The sequence below is a fragment of the Lissotriton vulgaris genome, chromosome 3_2, assembly GCF_964263255.1.
Source record: "Lissotriton vulgaris chromosome 3_2, aLisVul1.2, whole genome shotgun sequence".
Classification (NCBI taxonomy): domain Eukaryota; kingdom Metazoa; phylum Chordata; class Amphibia; order Caudata; family Salamandridae; genus Lissotriton; species Lissotriton vulgaris.
The window spans coordinates 298,289,583-298,308,204 of record NC_141690.1 but is presented as its reverse complement, the minus strand read 5'-3'; the positions used below and the strand labels follow the sequence as shown (position 1 = coordinate 298,308,204).

General features: G+C 46.9%; 1 protein-coding gene across 1 annotated transcript in view; it reads left to right on the top strand.

Annotated features, from left to right (window-relative positions):
- LOC147725754 (von Willebrand factor A domain-containing protein 2-like) overlaps positions 1 to 18,622 on the top strand; it is a 233,632-nt gene that overhangs the window by 108,070 nt on the left and 106,940 nt on the right. Inside the window, exon 4 of the mRNA XM_086964585.1 lies at positions 14,524 to 14,619. Coding sequence (XP_086820711.1) covers positions 14,524 to 14,619 — 96 coding nt within the window. The remainder of the gene's footprint in view (positions 1 to 14,523; positions 14,620 to 18,622) is intronic.

Here is an 18,622-nt window from a genome sequence, read left to right as displayed (position 1 = left end):
TTCAGTATTTTACAGAATCTGTAAATTTACTGAATCAGTAAATTTACAGAATCGTTAAAATTTGGGCCCCCTACATCTCAAAAACCAAATACCGGTCGGTAACAGCCAAAATGCGCCATTACTGACCGGTATTTGCCTTCCTACATCTGGCCGTCAGTTTCCTCTTGTAGTGATCCCTGAAACATTCTTGCAAATAAGGTTGTTGTTTGAGTTGGTTGTATGTTGGCATCACGATCCAGGCGTGACTTTTATCAGACACTGAGCCTTTGTCTATTTGCAACGATGCTTGTTTAATGGCTTTGTTGGTAATTTGTTTGAAGCAGTGTAGGACATTGGTGAATGCCAAGCTTCTTACAGGTTTAGCGATAGAAGCGCTTGCCTAAGAGACCTGCATGTGGAGTTGGTCTGCCTGGCCTGTTTTTCGACTTCTTCCCAGCAGAGGTGGGCAAGTGTGTTGTCTTCAGAATCCCTCATGCGCCAATAGTATTTGGCCAGGGCCCCTTGTCTAGCCGGGATCTGATTTATTAACCCGTATTCCAGGCGTATTTGTGCTTGGGAAATATGTTGCGGAATTGAGAAGAGATTTTTAAATAATCTTGATTGAGCAAGGCTTAGCACTGTAGAGTCCTTGGTAGCCATCATTTCGGAGCCATATGTGAGCGAAGGCAGACATTTTGCTGCTTCAGCCTTTAGCAAGTGACCGGTTGAACTTCCACTTAGATGTTTTTGAATGGTTTTGAAAGCAAATAGGAGTTGTTTTGATTATGAGTTCCCAAGGTCTAAATTATGTTTGTACTTATTTGACGGTCTAGTAGGATTCCCAAATATTTGAATTCATCCACCTGTGTTAAAGTACAGGAATTTATCCTCCAAACAAATTTTGGTCGTTTTTTTCGAGAGCTGAAGAAGCATAGGACGTTGGATTTTTTTAGGTTTATTGTTAATTGTGCGTTGTAGATGTACAGCGCAAGTTGAGAAATCAGCCGTTGTAAGCCAAGTTGAGTTTGTGAGAGAAGCGCCATATCATCCGCATATTGCAGACTCGCTATGGGTGTATTGTACATAGGTCTCACTCTAGGTCAGCGGTATAGATGTTGAATAGGCTGGGGGCCAGCACGCATCCTTGCTTTAGCCTATCAAATGTTAGAAATTTCTTTGTTAGGCATCAACGGTCCCCTTTTTTTATTTGGACCCAGGATTGCGAGTATAAATTGATAATTGCTCCCAATAAGTTGGGAGGGGCGCCCCATGCTTTCATTTTGACCCATAGTTTAGATCTTGGAACTTTATCAAAAGCAGCTTTCAAGTCTAGAAAACATGTATATAGAATGGTAGAGTTGTCGATTGCTTTTTTAGCTAGGAGAGTTAGTGCTGATAGGTTTGTTAGGGTGCCCATGCCACCCCGGAAACCTGTTTGTGTCAATGAAATCAAACTTTTACTGCTGACCCAAGTCTCCAGATCTGCCAATAGATTGGATGCGTAAATCTTGGCCTCAACGTCTATTAGGGCTATTAACCTGTAGTTGTTAGGGTCTGAGCGAGTCCCTGATTTATGAATCTGTTGTTGAATACTACCCCTCCAACAGTCAGGAATATTCCCGGTCCTTAAGCTGTTACGGAACAAGGGGGATAAGTGACTAGACCAAAACGTGGGATCTTGCCGAAATAGAGCGTTGGGTAGGCCATTTGGCCCGGGGGCCCCATCTGCTCTCAGCTGGTTTATAGTCCGCAAAACCTGCTTTGGTGTAATCTGATCTTTTTCTCCTGTATGCTCCAGAACTGGAGACTTGCAGCTTGTTTTGGTTTGAAAAGACTTTACTGGGTTTGAGGCTAAAGCTTCCACCAGTACCCGACTATGGGTGCAGGATGAGTCTTTTTACATGGTGGGTTTCCATGCTTCTGCGTTTTTTCTCGAACTGAGAGTTAAATTGAACTCTGTTGGGGTCACAGGTGTGTTATCTATGAGCTTATCCGGTGTGAAATTGTATGTTAAGTCAATGTGTGCGCCCCAAATTTGATCTGTCATATCCGAGTTGAACTGTCGCTGTTTGCCATTAAGCATGAGATTTATTTTTGCACAGTTTGGAATTCCACAGCTTACTAGCATGAAGTATGGTAGACTCTAGGCTTTGGTCTCGCATTTTAGCTCCTTTTTTAAATTTTCACTTGATTTGAGGGTTTGTTGTGATAATTGGTGGTCCTTTTTTCGTAATGACCTGAGGTATGAGTTGAGTTGCTTTTTTAATAAACGCATTTTTGCCGTGTACCATTTCCCTCCTCCGTTTCTTGTTGTCTTGTGTCCTCTGCGCTTGATTTGGTATTTTTTGTTGATGTTAACTACGAAGGACTCCCAGGCCTTTACTATATCTTTGGGTTCTTCTGATGGTGGAAGCAGTAAGCGACATGTCTCTATTAAATTAGAAATGTTGTCTTCATTCCAATTTAATCTTTGTAAGTTGAAAAGTTGAGTGTTCATTGTTTGAGGATGCCCTTGCTCAGACTCTTGCCATGAAGTTTGTTGGAGGATTAATTTTGGGGTCCTAATTTCCAGCCAACACTTAGATTGTAAAGTTAGTAGTGGGCTGGGATTGAGAGTGCCTATATGAAGGGGGAACCCTTTTTGGCATGCAGGTCGAGTGTGGAAATGGGGGAGCTTGGCAGGGTCGGCTAGGTAATCTTGGGGCAGGCTCAGCGAAGGGAAGAGATCGTGGGCCATTGTCCAATAGTTGTTTCACTAGCCCTGTGAGGTCATAGAGGTCATAACCCCCATTTCAGCCCTTAGGACACTAATGAGCTGGGAGGTACACTGGTCCCAGTGGGGGAGGTGTGGTGCTGGTTTGTGTAACGCCTCTGGTGGGTGGTGAAGGGTATCATCCTTCGGTCGTCTGTTGAGTCTGATAGGGGAGTAAAGCTGGTTTGAAGCGCTGGGGCGGGCTGGCTCGGGAGTGGATGTCAGAGAGGGGAGCGTGGACTCTGACAGTGTGTGTTGCGACTCCCTTTTCACTGGAGGGTGCAACCTTGTTGTTGGGTATTTTCCCCCTCACTTATTGTAGTTCGGTCCAACAATGAGCTGTGGCTGGGTTGTGGGTACACTGATTTGGCTAGGTGGCTACCGATACTACCAATGCTTGCAAATGGGGCAGTAGAAGGCAGTAAGCCAAAGGAATCAAGGGGTGTCCAGCAGTCATTACACAGCAAGTTGCATAAAGGCGCGGTGGTGAGTAAAGGCGTGGCTTCAGAATGACTGGTCTGCGGGACTTTAGACCAAAGCCGAGTTAGGACGAAGGAAGAGTGACAGCACCTCGTGCAGCAGGGGCTGAGCCAGGGGGTCTCCAAAGGCCAAGAAGTGAGAGGCAATAGCTGCAGGGCACGAGATGCACTCTGGGACTTGTGGTCCCACCATAACTCTGCAAGTCACGAGATGCATCCTGGGACTCGTGGTCCCACCATAACTCTGCAAGTCACGAGATGCATCCTGGGACTCGTGGTCCCACCATAACTCTGCAAGTCACGAGATGCATCCTTGTGGTCCAACCATAACTCTGCAAGTCACAAGATGCACCATGGGACTCGTGGTCCCACCATAACTCTGCAGGTCACGAGATGCAACCTGGGACTTGTGGTCCCACCAGGGTTTGAGCAGGCTTGTCTGCACACAGTCTAGCAGAGCGACGGTTGTACCCTGGACAAGGGTCCCACTAGGGTCAGGGGAGACAGGGGAAAATGAGATTAGAGCCCCCCGCAAAGCATGGCCCCTACAATTCCAGCGTCGAGGCTCGTTCTTATTAGAGGTTGGGTGACAGTAGTTCTCAAGGACACAATATCAGAGGGTTGACCCAGCCCAGCCTCTTCCAGGCGATAAAGGGTGCGGATGGGCCGCCCTTTGCCAGGGCGCGTCCCACACAGCAGGGCCTTTGGCGTGCTTATATGCGCCTCCAGGCGCGGGAGCGATTATGCGGCTGGTGCGGTGGAGCCTGGGAGCTGTGGTCCTTTCACTGGCTTGGTAATTGTGCGTCTCTTACAGCTACTTACTCCCAACTAGAGTCTCCAGAAATATTGAAAAAGTTACATAATGCTCTCTTAACAATCTTTATACTTCTTATGCAGACAAATGTTTATTCCATATTCATCAGTGACACTATGAACGCAGGAAAAAAGCTGGGAAGGCTACTAGCTTATTAATGACCCCAACAAGAATCATCTAGAGTGATAGCTGTTAAATGCAGTGGCTTTAAATCCCCACACTTCCATCTCCATTGTGGCACTAGACAAGGGTGTCTATTATCTCAGGTATTATTTCTTTCGACTTTAGAACTGCTACCTATTGCCATGCAGCAAAACATGGATTTTAAAGGCATTGAGACCGCTGCTGGATAACTAAAGCCTCTTACTATGCGGATAATACGCTTTTGACTCTTTCACAGCAAAAATCATCGGCAACCTCTTTGATTTCACAATTAACCATTTTTTTCAAATTTTTTCAGTTTACAAAATTAATTAGTCTAAATGTGAAGCATTACCAATGACCCCCACTACCACTAAAGCCTCTATTGGAGATGTTACCTTTAAATGGTTACATTTCAAATAAAATATTTAGGGAAACTCCCAAACCCTGGCATAAAAAATATGATGATAGATAAACTCAATCCCATCATTGGCCAGGTTGAAAGATATTTTCACATTTGGACACTTCTCAATTTATTACTTTGGGGTAAAGTACAAATGATAAAAATGAACATAATCCCCACATTTATTCATATGTTTGGTATGATACCACTATCCACTCCGTGATTCCTTTTCACAACAATCTCTTCTACTATTTCTGGATTCATTTGAGGAGGTGATGGCCCCCCTTGAGTAGCCCAAAGTTATAATCCCCCTCACTAAAAGGTTGTTTACGTCTTCCTCACTTACAATATTACTCGATTGCACAACGATTAGCTCTTTATACTTATATGCTCTCAGCGCATAGGAACTGTAGGAAGGTGGATATCTGACTATGGTTACCCCCAAACTTTTTGCCTGGTGTTTAGCTGGTTTTTGACTTAGTTGGCCTGGGATCCTGCTATTCAGGGCCCCAGGCCGATTGCTCTGTCCTTAAAATGGACTCCATGTACCTTAGGTGCATAACACAATTGGAATTGGTTCACCTTATAGGCCCCTGTAACAGTGTACCATAGGTACCCAGGGCATAGGTGTAGCCAAGGCCTGCCAGGGGCTGCAGCATGTATTGTGCCACCCCTGGCCTGGCCTCCATATTTGACACAACTGGCTGATCACTCAGCTGGGGTAAGTTGGTGTAATCACCTCTTACTTAGGTACAGTATGTCTGTGCCTAACCCTAAACTGGACACATATGTTCCTATCAGCCACTCCTATGGAAGGCCTCATCAATCCTGGAGGCAGAGTGCTTGGAAATATGTGAGATGGTGCTCTGGCATGAGCTGAGCCTGTCTGCAGCTGTCGGGAACAACTCCCTAAGCCGTTCCGGGATATTGCCATACCATATACTCTTAAGTGCATTATAATCCTCGCGGTTAAATGCTAACTTTGGTTTGGCTTTATCAAAACATGTCGAGTAAGGTGTCATACGAATTGGAATACTATCCCCTCGCCAATTCTGGCGACGGGGATAGCATTCCACCCTTCTAGAGGGACACGACATGTGCGTAGCCTTAACCCCGGTTAAAGTTAAACAGAGCCTCAGCTTCACAAAATGGACGCTGCCACCACAGACACAAGTCTGGCCTCCTGCTGCTGACCGAAACTCGGCAGATGGTGGCCTGGACAAAGGGTTTCCTGCCTTGGGAGGTGCGAGCACCACCCCAGACAGGATTTTGTGTATTAGGTAGGACAGGGCTGAAAAGAATCAGACATGCCCGGGGCACACAAGGTGTCCCCGTGCATAGGCCAGTCCAAACCGGTTCTGGGGCCTTCCAGCCCCAGTCCTGGCGCGGAGCTGGACAAAGGAAAGGGGGTGTAACCGCCCCCCTTCCTGGTTCCACCCAGAGGAGGGACCTAGTAGGTGATCCACCCCCAGTTTGGGAATAAGAGGGGGAGCAGTGCCATTGCACAGCAGATCATCCCGAAATCAACTTTAAACAAGAAGAAGACTGGACTTCGACATTCTGCTGCACAGAAGACTGAAGAAGAATCTCCCTTGTGGCCAAGGAGTGACCACCCTGTGAACACAGGTACCAACCAGCAACTCTTCAGATCCACCCTTGGATCCACCGGAACTCTTCTCATCGAGCCGCCTGCAGCATCTTCAGCTCCAAGCACCATCGACCAGCGTGACGAAACCCGACACATCTTCGACCCTGTGCACCCGCTTCCTGTGGGTGAGGTAACTCAGCTCCGCCGGTGCTCCTGCACTGGTACACATCCCAAGGGCCTGTGTTTTAAGTTTCAGCTCCGTAGGTCACTCGGAAGGTTCCTAACTTTCTAACTTTGTGCTTTTTACGCACCATAGACTTTGTATTGAGAAGTGCGTGCACTTTGAACACTGCACTTTCCCGACTTAGTTAACTCCAGTCTCGAATAGCTCCAGCGATTCCCAAGGCCCTAGGCCTCTTCACTTTCCTTTAGGTATCTCTTATACCACTTACTTAGTATATGGTTTAGGTGGCCCCTAGGGCTCATCCATATTGTGCAACTTTTGTGTATTTTAAACTGTCTTGTGATTTTACGCTTGTGCTTCTGTGCTCATAAAGAGTCCAGGGGATTTTAATAGTTAATAAATCAATATATATTTTCAATATATATCTGTGTGGTGTCCCTTTCAGTTGGTATTCAAGGGGGTTGTGTATGGTATAACAGCTGGCTTCACATGCCTTTCAGAGTTTAGCCTAAGACTGCTTTGTCCACGTTACCACTAGGATAACTGGTCTACAAGGTTGAATTACAACCATCATCATAAGGGTTGCTTGGCATGGTACAAAGTGATCACTAGAATTAGTGAGCATTATATACCAGGCCAACTTCTCACATTGGTGAGCAGCGGATTGGGATCTGAGCTTGCTGTTGTTTTACCATTACAATCTTTGAGATTATCATTTGAAAGATCATACAGGTACCTGCTAGGTACATATAAAACAAGACTAGTATACTTAAGTTCTACTGAACTTAGTTGTTGTAGAGCAAAGGGAGTAGCACACCCTAGCTACAACTACTAGATAGGTTTAGTAGGTAAACACCAGTGTAGGTAGATTGCAACACATCCACCCACACTAGAGCAATGTCTGGAGCAGAGGGGTCCAGTGGACTTACTCCTGTTGAGAGTGACCCTCCAAGGGCACCATCCAAATTTGCTATTTTTTCCTTTAAGGAATTAAGACAGCTTTGTGTCTTAAGGGGTCTGAAGACAGGGCCTTCCCCTACTACCGACCACCTAAGAGAGCTCTTAGACCAGTCTGAGACTCTAAAGCCCTCTAAGGCAAACCCCACAGGGGATGCTGAAGGAGGCCATCCTTCAGAGGATGACACTGTAGACACCCCTGCCCCTATCATCCTGGTAGATGAGGAAGCCTCCACCACTGGAGCTCCTCAGGTAGATGTAGAGGAAGAAGAAGAGGAGGAGGAGGTGGAAAGCAGTGAGTCAGATGATGACAGAAATAGTCAGGTGCTGGTCAGTAGACTGAACCAGGCTAACTTAAGCTTACTTGGGAATGAATCAGGTAACAACCCATTCAGACCCCCAGGTGGACTTAACCAGAAGCCTAGGAGGAGAAGGACTCACTCAGGTGACTCTGACAACTCCCATGCTTCTAGAGGCTCTCATGGTCACTCCAGAAGGGGGATGACTAGCCCTCAGAGAAGGGAACATGAGGCCAAATTGAGAGAATCTCAAATTAGAGAGGCTGAATTGAGAGTCCAGAGACAAGAGTTAGAAATTGCCCTGGCCCAAGAGAAACTTGCTAGAGCAAGACAGCCTAGAGAGAGTGGATTAGGATCCACTGGTGGCAGCAATATCCAGAAGGATAAAGACAGGTCCTTTGATACAAGAAACCTGAGTAAGATTGTGCCCCCCTACAAAGCTGGGGATGATATCCACAAATGGATGACTGCACTTGAGAGAGCCTGCATGGTACAGCAGATCCCTCAGGAGCAGTGGGCAGCAATCTTGTGGCTCTCCTTTGAAGGTAGAGGCAGAGACAGACTCCTCACAGTTAGTGATGAGGATTCTAGAAACTACATGGTCCTGAAGAGTGCTCTGATTGATGGGTTAGGCTTAACCACTGAACAGTACAGGTTAATGTTCAGAGATACCCAGAAGACACAGACTCAGGACTGGTCTGAATTTGTTGAGTGTGCCACTAAGGCTCTGGAGGGCTGGTTGCTGGGAAGTAAGGTTACTGACTATACAGGATTGTATAATTTAATTATGAGAGAGCAAATCTTAAGTAATTGTCAAAATCAGCTTCTACATCAGCACCTGGTTGACTCTGATCTGACCTCCCCACAAGAATTGGGTAGGAGGGCAGACAAATGGGTCAGAACCAGGATCAGGCCTAAGAACCAGGGTGGTGACCAAAAGAAAGAGACTACCAAGCCTCAAGAGAAGGGTGGGGATAAAAGTAAGGAAAAGACTTCCCCAGGGCCCCAAAACTCCAAGAATGGGGGTGGGTCCCCAGACACTTCTACATCCCAGAAAAAGCCTTATTGTCATACCTGTAAACAGGTGGGGCATTACAAAACAGATAGCTGTTGTCCCAAGAATGGCAATAAGGAGAATATACCTCCAGGTAAGGCTCCAACACCTCCTGTCACTGTTAGCAGTGGTCCCCCAGGTGGTGGGAGCACCCCCAAGAATTTGGGTGGGTTTACTTTTGGAGGACAGGTGGGCTCTGGCCTATCCAGGTCCCCTAACTCAGATACTCTTGTCTATGAGACTGGCATGGGGTTTGCCAATTTCACAGCTTGCCCAAACACTTTGAGCAAGTATAGACAGGAGCCCCTCATCAATGGTTTGAAAGTTGAGGCCTTCAGAGACACAGGGGCTAGCATCACCATGGTGGCTGAATGTCTAGTCCCCTCAAGGCAACTTTTACCTGATGCCAGATATCAGGTGACAAACATTGATGGCATAGAAACCAATCATCCCATGGCAGTAGTCAATCTTAGCTGGGGAGGTGTCACTGGCCCAAAGAGAGTGGCATTGTCAGCAAACTTGCCTGTAGATTGCCTACTGGGTAATGATTTGGAAATCTCAGCCTGGGCTGAGGTTGAACAGCAAACCCATTCTAGAATGGTAAATCTCCATGGAAAGGTTAGTGGGGCTGTAATGGCTACAGCCCCAATTCAAGATGTCCTTCCTGAAAAGGTTGGGAGGGCTGAGCAAACCTCAGCCCCATCTTTAGATAACTTCCCTCCTGGAAAGAGTAGCAGGGCTGTACTGGTAACAGCCCATACCCAAACTGAGTCTCCTCCTGAAAAGGTTGGAGGGGCTGTGATGGCCACAGCCCAAACTCAAACAGATACATGGGTAGTGAAGCCTGAAATGATGGATCACTCCACCCAAACTGAGAGCATGGAGGAGGAAGAGAAATCTCCCCCTCACCAGACTTTAGGAAAGGATCAGCCTCCTCAGGGAACTGATCTTACCCCTGATGAAGGAACTGTCCCAGAGGTTGTTAGGCCTGGCCTGACAGAGCCTCTGATGGCAGTGGACCCTTCTCAGGTGGGACCCAGTCTGGAGCAGGTAACCTGCCCCTCTCTACCTTGCCTTACTCAGCCCAGGGCTGCAGAGGACAAGAAGGACAGTGAGACCCAAAGGGCCCCCTGTCAAATAAAGCACCCCCATCAGCAGATTAGGGGCACCAAAACTAGTAGCCCTAGTGAGGTGCAAGCTTTAAAAACTCCTGAGGGATCCCCCTTAAAAGTAGTTAGGGACCTCCCCCAGATGGATATTGTTGGGCACAGCCAAACCTGGGACCCTAAGGGCCCAAACCTGAACTGTCCCTCCAGTAAGCCAAACAGAGGGACTCAGCCTCCAGCTTTAGGTAGCCAGAGGTTGACCCTGAGAGCACAGTGCAACTCAGTCAAAGAAAGAAAGGCACACATGGTGGAGAGTGATTGGAGGAAGCTGAGCCCTACAGAGGAGACTCACTTCAGTACTCCATCTCAACACCAGCCTTTGACTTTGCAAAGACACACCACAGGTAGAGATTCCCTATGGTGGAGACCCTCAGATACCCTTAGGGTGAGGGATTGCTTAGTGGACCATGAGACAGGGGGTTACCAAGCCAGAGCTGGTACTTCCTTATATGGCCACTTAGGCAATATAGGCTTACCTGGTCAAGGATAGCCTTATCTCCTTTCGTTTGGGGAGGGGTTATGTAGGAAGGTGGATATCTGACTATGGTTACCCCCAAACTTTTTGCCTGGTGTTTAGCTGGTTTTTGACTTAGTTGGCCTGGGATCCTGCTATTCAGGGCCCCAGGCCGATTGCTCTCTCCTTAAAATGGACTCCATGTACCTTAGGTGCATAACACAATTGGAATTGGTTCACCTTATAGGCCCCTGTAACAGTGTACCATAGGTACCCAGGGCATAGGTGTAGCCAAGGCCTGCCAGGGGCTGCAGCATGTATTGTGCCACCCCTGGCCTGGCCTCCATATTTGACACAACTGGCTGATCACTCAGCTGGGGTAAGTTGGTGTAATCACCTCTTACTTAGGTACAGTATGTCTGTGCCTAACCCTAAACTGGACACATATGTTCCTATCAGCCACTCCTATGGAAGGCCTCATCAATCCTGGAGGCAGAGTGCTTGGAAATATGTGAGATGGTGCTCTGGCATGAGCTGAGCCTGTCTGCAGCTGTCGGGAACAACTCCCTAAGCCGTTCCGGGATATTGCCATACCATATACTCTTAAGTGCATTATAATCCTCGCGGTTAAATGCTATCTTTGGTTTGGCTTTATCAAAACATGTCGAGTAAGGTGTCATACGAATTGGAATACTATCCCCTCGCCAATTCTGGCGACGGGGATAGCATTCCACCCTTCTAGAGGGACACGACATGTGCGTAGCCTTAACCCCGGTTAAAGTTAAACAGAGCCTCAGCTTCACAAAATGGACGCTGCCACCACAGACACAAGTCTGGCCTCCTGCTGCTGACCGAAACTCGGCAGATGGTGGCCTGGACAAAGGGTTTCCTGCCTTGGGAGGTGCGAGCACCACCCCAGACAGGATTTTGTGTATTAGGTAGGACAGGGCTGAAAAGAATCAGACATGCCCGGGGCACACAAGGTGTCCCCGTGCATAGGCCAGTCCAAACCGGTTCTGGGGCCTTCCAGCCCCAGTCCTGGCGCGGAGCTGGACAAAGGAAAGGGGGTGTAACCGCCCCCCTTCCTGGTTCCACCCAGAGGAGGGACCTAGTAGGTGATCCACCCCCAGTTTGGGAATAAGAGGGGGAGCAGTGCCATTGCACAGCAGATCATCCCGAAATCAACTTTAAACAAGAAGAAGACTGGACTTCGACATTCTGCTGCACAGAAGACTGAAGAAGAATCTCCCTTGTGGCCAAGGAGTGACCACCCTGTGAACACAGGTACCAACCAGCAACTCGACGTCTGCTTTGCCGCCGCCTCCCGCCGGAGACCGAGCCCAGAGCCCGACAAGAACCAGACTCCCAGACCTCTCAGAGCCCGATCCACAGTCCCTGCGAAGAAGGGACCCGTGGAGGCACCGAGTGACGTGGGACCGGACCTCTTGAAAGACACTCGAAAAGCTGACTGCGCAGCTTCTGAGGCATCCTCGACGTTGTGCTTTGGGGATTGAGAACCCCCACCACCGAGCAGCCCTTGCACCGAAGATCAGCCCTCCAGCATCTCCACGATCTGCGTGGGGCCCTTTTGCATTGTGCCACTCGACGCGCCATCCCGGCCACTAGCCACGCGGCCAGCGGCCATCTTGGTGACGAACCCGAAGATTTAAACAGCAGGTCTGGTTGCTCCAGACCTACCCAAGCTCCTGTGAAAAGGAGCCCTCGCTCTGACCTTGCTGGTCCGAGTGAACAGCATCTTTCAACTTCTGCGTGGCTTGCATTTGCCAAGGCCTGTTTGCTCCGATCAGGTCGCCGACACGGCCAACAGCGAGAAGCCTACGTGGGACAGCTCGTGATCGACTCCTGGACGTCCTCGACCCCGGGTATCCACGTGGCTGCAGAAAGAAGCTACCCGACAACGCCTGTTTGCACCCGACATCGCCTGGTTCCACTCTGGTTCCACGGTAGTCACTGGCTAGTGACTTTGAACACTGTCCCCTCTGCTTTCAGGTCTTCAACTCTTCAGATCCACCCTTGGATCCACCGGAACTCTTCTCATCGAGCCGCCTGCAGCATCTTCAGCTCCAAGCACCATCGACCAGCGTGACGAAACCCGACACATCTTCGACCCTGTGCACCCGCTTCCTGTGGGTGAGGTAACTCAGCTCCGCCGGTGCTCCTGCACTGGTACACATCCCAAGGGCCTGTGTTTTAAGTTTCAGCTCCGTAGGTCACTCGGAAGGTTCCTAACTTTCTAACTTTGTGCTTTTTACGCACCATAGACTTTGTATTGAGAAGTGCGTGCACTTTGAACACTGCACCCGAGTCCCGTGGGCCTTTCCCGACTTAGTTAACTCCAGTCTCGAATAGCTCCAGCGATTCCCAAGGCCCTAGGCCTCTTCACTTTCCTTTAGGTATCTCTTATACCACTTACTTAGTATATGGTTTAGGTGGCCCCTAGGGCTCATCCATATTGTGCAACTTTTGTGTATTTTAAACTGTCTTGTGATTTTACGCTTGTGCTTCTGTGCTCATAAAGAGTCCAGGGGATTTTAATAGTTAATAAATCAATATATATTTTCAATATATATCTGTGTGGTGTCCCTTTCATTTGGTATTCAAGGGGGTTGTGTATGGTATAACAGCTGGCTTCACATGCCTTTCAGAGTTTAGCCTAAGACTGCTTTGTCCACGTTACCACTAGGATAACTGGTCTACAAGGTTGAATTACAACCATCATCATAAGGGTTGCTTGGCATGGTACAAAGTGATCACTAGAATTAGTGAGCATTATATACCAGGCCAACTTCTCACAGGAACGCTCCACTTTGCGTTAACTTCGAACAGTCTTTACTGAAATTTTATACTCTGTTTGCAATTTATTACACTAAATGCCCCCAATTTACGAATTCTTCTAATCTCATTATTTATTCTTCTCAGTTAGTATGGCAGAAGGAACACAACCTTACAAAAATACATGTCTGACTACATTGTCGAGCCCCCTTACGGAATAATGCAGATATCAATCAATCAATCAATCAATCAAGGAATTGTAGAGCGCGCTACTCACCCGTGAGGGTCTCAAGGCGCTGGGCTCCGGTACAAGGGGAAAGAACTGAACGGGCATATTTGGGCTAAAAACAAAAAAAATCTGACATATTTACACAACAATACCCTTTAAACTAACAAGAAATTTACCATGCAAAAAGGGGCACTTTCCTACACTCTACAGTCCTGGAATACACTGAAAGCCTCTGGCCAGTGTTGTCTAACTGCCTGTCAGTGTCCCATCTTGGCATAAACTGAGAGCCAACAAACTAATTAAGGGTCTCACTGGTTAGTCGTGGTGCACACTGGGAGTCACTGGCCATGAATGGTGAACACTGATATATACTCAACAGATGTGGAATGCACTGAAAGCCACCGGCCAGTGTTGTCTAACTGCCTGTCAGTGTCCCATCTTGGCATACACTGAAAGCCAAATACCTAATTAAGGCCTTCACTGAGACTCACAGGCTGGTCCTGGTGCACACTGGGAGTCACTGGCCATGAATGATGCTCACTGATATTGACTGACTAGTCATGGATACAATGGAACTAACCTGCTAGCGTTGTCACACGCCGTTAATCAGTGCCCCATCTTGGCATACGCTGAGTCAAAACCATAGTATATGTTGATACTCAGAAGCTGGATATGCCGGGTATACACAGAGAATCAGTGCCTGGGTTTGGCACAGAGAGTCACTGGCCAGACTGCAAAAGCTCTGAGAGGCACTGGTCAGTTTTGACATGCATTGCAAGTTGATAACTAGACCTGTCACACATAAGGAATTGGTGTCTAGGTCAGCACACACTGATAGCCAGTAATAACCTTTGGGATACACGGGAATCTGTGGCGGTCTTGGTAGAATCTGAAAGTCATTGACCAATGCTGGCTGAGATGGGGGGCACTGGTTACCCCTGCACAAACTAATATTCTATGAACAGTCGTGTCAAATGCTCAATTAGTGCCTTATGCTGGTACACACTCACAGTCATTGACTGAGCCTGGCACACACACAGAGGCACTTACTGGACCAATCAGACATTAAGAGTCACGACCTAGTCCTGACACACACTCAACCACACTAGCTCGGGCTGGCTCACACATCTTCACTGGCCCTTCATTATAAATTCCCCTATGAGGTCGAACATCAGGTATTGAACGGCAAATAACCAGAGTAATAAATAATCATGTATTATTTTATTTGCAGTTCGCTCAGAGCTCCGTCGAGTGAGGAGACAAGCTATAATCCTGGGAGTGATGACAGCCGTGAGCACCTTCATAACCATCGTTCTTTACCGTCTGGGTAAGCAGCAGTGAGCAGATCTTCCCACACCTGATCAGCAGGCACAAGGACTGGATGAAGGGACGTGGAACATGACTGGTTTGAGAATGGTAATGCAATGTGTGATGCAACGTATGTACAAAATGGCTGCATTGTTATATGTACAATCACAGGAGGTAGCACAATGACCTGTCTGATGAATATTAATTAGGAAGTTCACAATTTGCGACCTCTATCATTAGCTGTGAATACAGCGGCAAAGACCTGCTAGGAGCGGCAGACCTCCAATCTTGTATTTGCATTTATTCTATCATTAGCTGTGAATACAGGGGTGAAGGTCTGATAGGAGCAGCAGACCTCCATTCTTGTATTTACATTTATTCTATCATTAGCTGGGAATACAGGGGCGAAGGCCTGCTAGGAGCAGCAGACCTCCATTCTTGTATTTACATTTATTCTACCATTAGCTGTGAATACAGGGACGAAGGCCTGCCAGGAGCGGCAGACCTCCATTCTTGTATTTGCAATTATTCTATCATTAGCTGTGAATACTGGGACGAAGGCCTGCTAGGAGCAGCAGACCTCTGTTCTTGTATTTACCTTTATTATATCATTAGCTGTGGATACTGGGATGAAGGCCTGCTAGGAGCAGCAGACCTCCATTCTTGTATTTGCAATTATTCTATCATTACCTGTGAATACAGTGGCGAAGGCCTGCTAGGAGCAGCAGACCTCCATTCTTGTATTTGCATTTATTCTATAATTAGCTGTGAATGCTCAGGTGAAGGCCTGCTAGGAGAAGCAGACTGCGATTCTTGTATTTAAATTTATTCTATCATTAGCTGTGAATGCTCAGGTGAAGGCCTGCTAGGAGCGGCAGACCTCCATTCTTGTATTTGCATTTATTCTATCATTAGCGGTGAATACAGGGGTGAAGTCCTGCTAGGAGCAGCAGACCTCCATTCTTCTATTCATATTTATTCTATCATTAGCTGTGTATAGAGGGGCGAAGGCCTGCTAGGAGTGGCAGATCTCCATTCTTGTATTTACATTTATTCTATCATTAGCTGTGAATACAGGGGCGAAGGCCTGCTAGGAGAGGCAGACCTCCAATCTGGTATTTACATTTATTCTATAATTAGCTGTGAATACAGGGGCCAAGGCCTGCTAGGAGAGGCAGACCTCCATTCTTGTATTTACATTTATTCTATCATTAGCTGTGAATACAGGGGCCAAGGCCTGCTAGGAGACGCAGACCTCCAATCTGGTATTTACATTTATTCTATAATTAGCTGTGAATACAGGGGCCAAGGCCTGCTAGGAGAGGCAGACCTCCATTCTTGTATTTGCATTTATTCTATCATTAGCTGTGAATACAGGGGCCAAGGCCTGCTAGGAGAGGCAGACCTCCAATCTGGTATTTACATTTATTCTATAATTAGCTGTGAATACAGGGGCCAAGGCCTGCTAGGTGAGGCAGACCTCCATTCTTGTATTTGCATTTATTCTATCATTAGCTGTGAATACAGCGGTAAAGGCCTGCTAGGAGCAGCAGACCTTCATTCTTGTATTTGCATTTATTCTATCATTAGCTGTGAATACAGCGGTGAAGGCCTGCTAGGAGCAGCAGACCTCCATTCTTGTATTTACATTTATTCTATCATTAGCTGTGAATACAGGGGTGAAGGCCTGCTAGGAGCAGCAGACCTCCATTCTTGTATTTGCATTTATTCTATCATTAGCTGTGAATGCTCAGGTGAAGCCCTGCTAGGAGCAGCAGACCTCCATTCTTGTATTTACATGTATTCTATCATTAGCTGCGAATACAGGGGCGAAGGCCTGCTAGGAGCAGCTGACCTCCATTCTTGTATTTACATTTATTATATCATTAGCTGTGAATACTGGGGCGAAGGCCTGCTAGGAGCAGCAGACCTCCATTTTTGTATTTATATTTATTCTATCATTAGCTGTGAAATCTCAGGTGAAGCCCTGCTAGGAGCAGCAGACCTCCATTCTTGTATTTGCATTTATTCTATCATTAGCTGTGAATGCTCAGGTGAAGGCCTGCTAGGAGCGGCAGACCTCCATTCTTGTATTTGCATTTATTCTATCATTAGCTGTGAATGCTCAGGTGAAGGCCTGCTAGGAGCGGCAGACCTCCATTCTTGTATTTACATTTATTCTATCATTAGCTGTGAATACAGGGGCGAAGGACTGCTAGGAGCAGCAGACCTCCATTCTTGTATTTGCATTTATTCTATCATTAGCTGTGAATACTGGGACGAAGGCCAGCTAGGAGCAGCAGACCTCCATTCTTGTATTTGCATTCATTCTATCATTATCTGTGAATGCTCAGGTGAAGGCCTGCTAGGAGCGGCAGACCTCCGTTCTTGTATTTATATTTATTCTATCATTAGCTGTGAATGCTCAGGTGAAGGCCTGCTAGGAGCGGCAGACCTCCATTCTTGTATTTACATTTATTCTATCATTAGCTGTGAATACTGGGACGAAGGCCAGCTAGGAGCAGCAGACCTCCATTCTTGTATTTGCATTCATTCTATCATTAGCTGTGAATGCTCAGGTGAAGGCCTGCTAGGAGCGGCAGACCTCTGTTCTTGTATTTATATTTATTCTATCATTAGCTGTGAATGCTCAGGTGAAGGCCTGCTAGGAGCGGCAGACCTCCATTCTTGTATTTGCATTTATTCTATAATTAGCTGTCAATACTGGGGCGAAGGCCTGCTAGGAGCGGCAGACCTCCATTCTTGTATTTACATTTATTCTACCATTAGCTGTGAATACTGGGACGAAGGCCTGCTGGAGCAGCAGACCTCCATTCTGGTATTTACATTTATTCTATTATTAGCTGTGAATACAGCGGTGAAGGCCTGCTAGGAGCAGCAGACCTCCATTCTTGTATTTGCATTTATTCTATAATTAGCTGTGAATACTGGGGCGAAGGCCTGCTAGGAGCAGTAGACCTCTATTCTTGTATTTGCATTTATTCTAACATTAGATGTGAATGCTCAGGTGAAGGCCTGCTAGGAGCGGCAGACCTCCATTTTGTATTTACATTTATTCTATCATTAGCTGTGAATACAGGGGTAAAGGCCTGCTGGGAACGGCAGACCTCCATTCTTGTATTTACATTTATTCTATCATTAGCTGTGAATGCTCAGGTGAAGGCCTGCTAGGAGCGGCAGACCTCCATTCTTGTATTTACATGTATTCTATCATTAGCTGTGAATACAGGGGCAAAGGCCTGCTAGGAGCGGCAGACCTCCATTTTGTATTTACATTTATTCTATCATTAGCTGTGAATACAGGGGTAAAGGCCTGCTGGGAACGGCAGACCTCCATTCTTGTATTTACATTTATTCTATCATTAGCTGTGAATGCTCAGGTGAAGGCCTGCTAGGAGCGGCAGACCTCCATTCTTGTATTTACATGTATTCTATCATTAGCTGTGAATACAGGGGCAAAGGCCTGCTAGGAGCGGCAGACCTCCATTTTGTATTTACATTTATTCTATCATTAGCTGTGAATACAGGGGTAAAGGCCTGCTGGGAACGGCAGACCTCCATTCTTGTATTTACATTTATTCTATCATTAGCTGTGAATGCTCAGGTGAAGGCCTGCTAGGAGCGGCAGACCTCCATTCTTGTATTTACATTTATTCTATCATTAGCTGTGAATGCTCAGGTGAAGGCCTGCTAGGAGCGGCAGACCTCTATTCTTGTATTTGCATTTATTCTATCATTAGCTGTGAATGCTCAGGTGAAGCCCTGCTAGGAGCGGCAGACCTCCATTCTTGTATTTGCATTTATTCTAGGATTTTAGCTGTGAATACAGGGGCGAAGGCCTGCTAGGAGCTGCAGACCTCCATTCTTGTATTTACATTTATTCTGTCATTAGCTGTGAATACAGGGGCAAAGGCCTGCTAGGAGCGGCAGACCTCCATTCTTGTATTTACATTTATTCTATCATTAGCTGTGAATACTGGGTCTAAGGCCTGCTAGGAGAG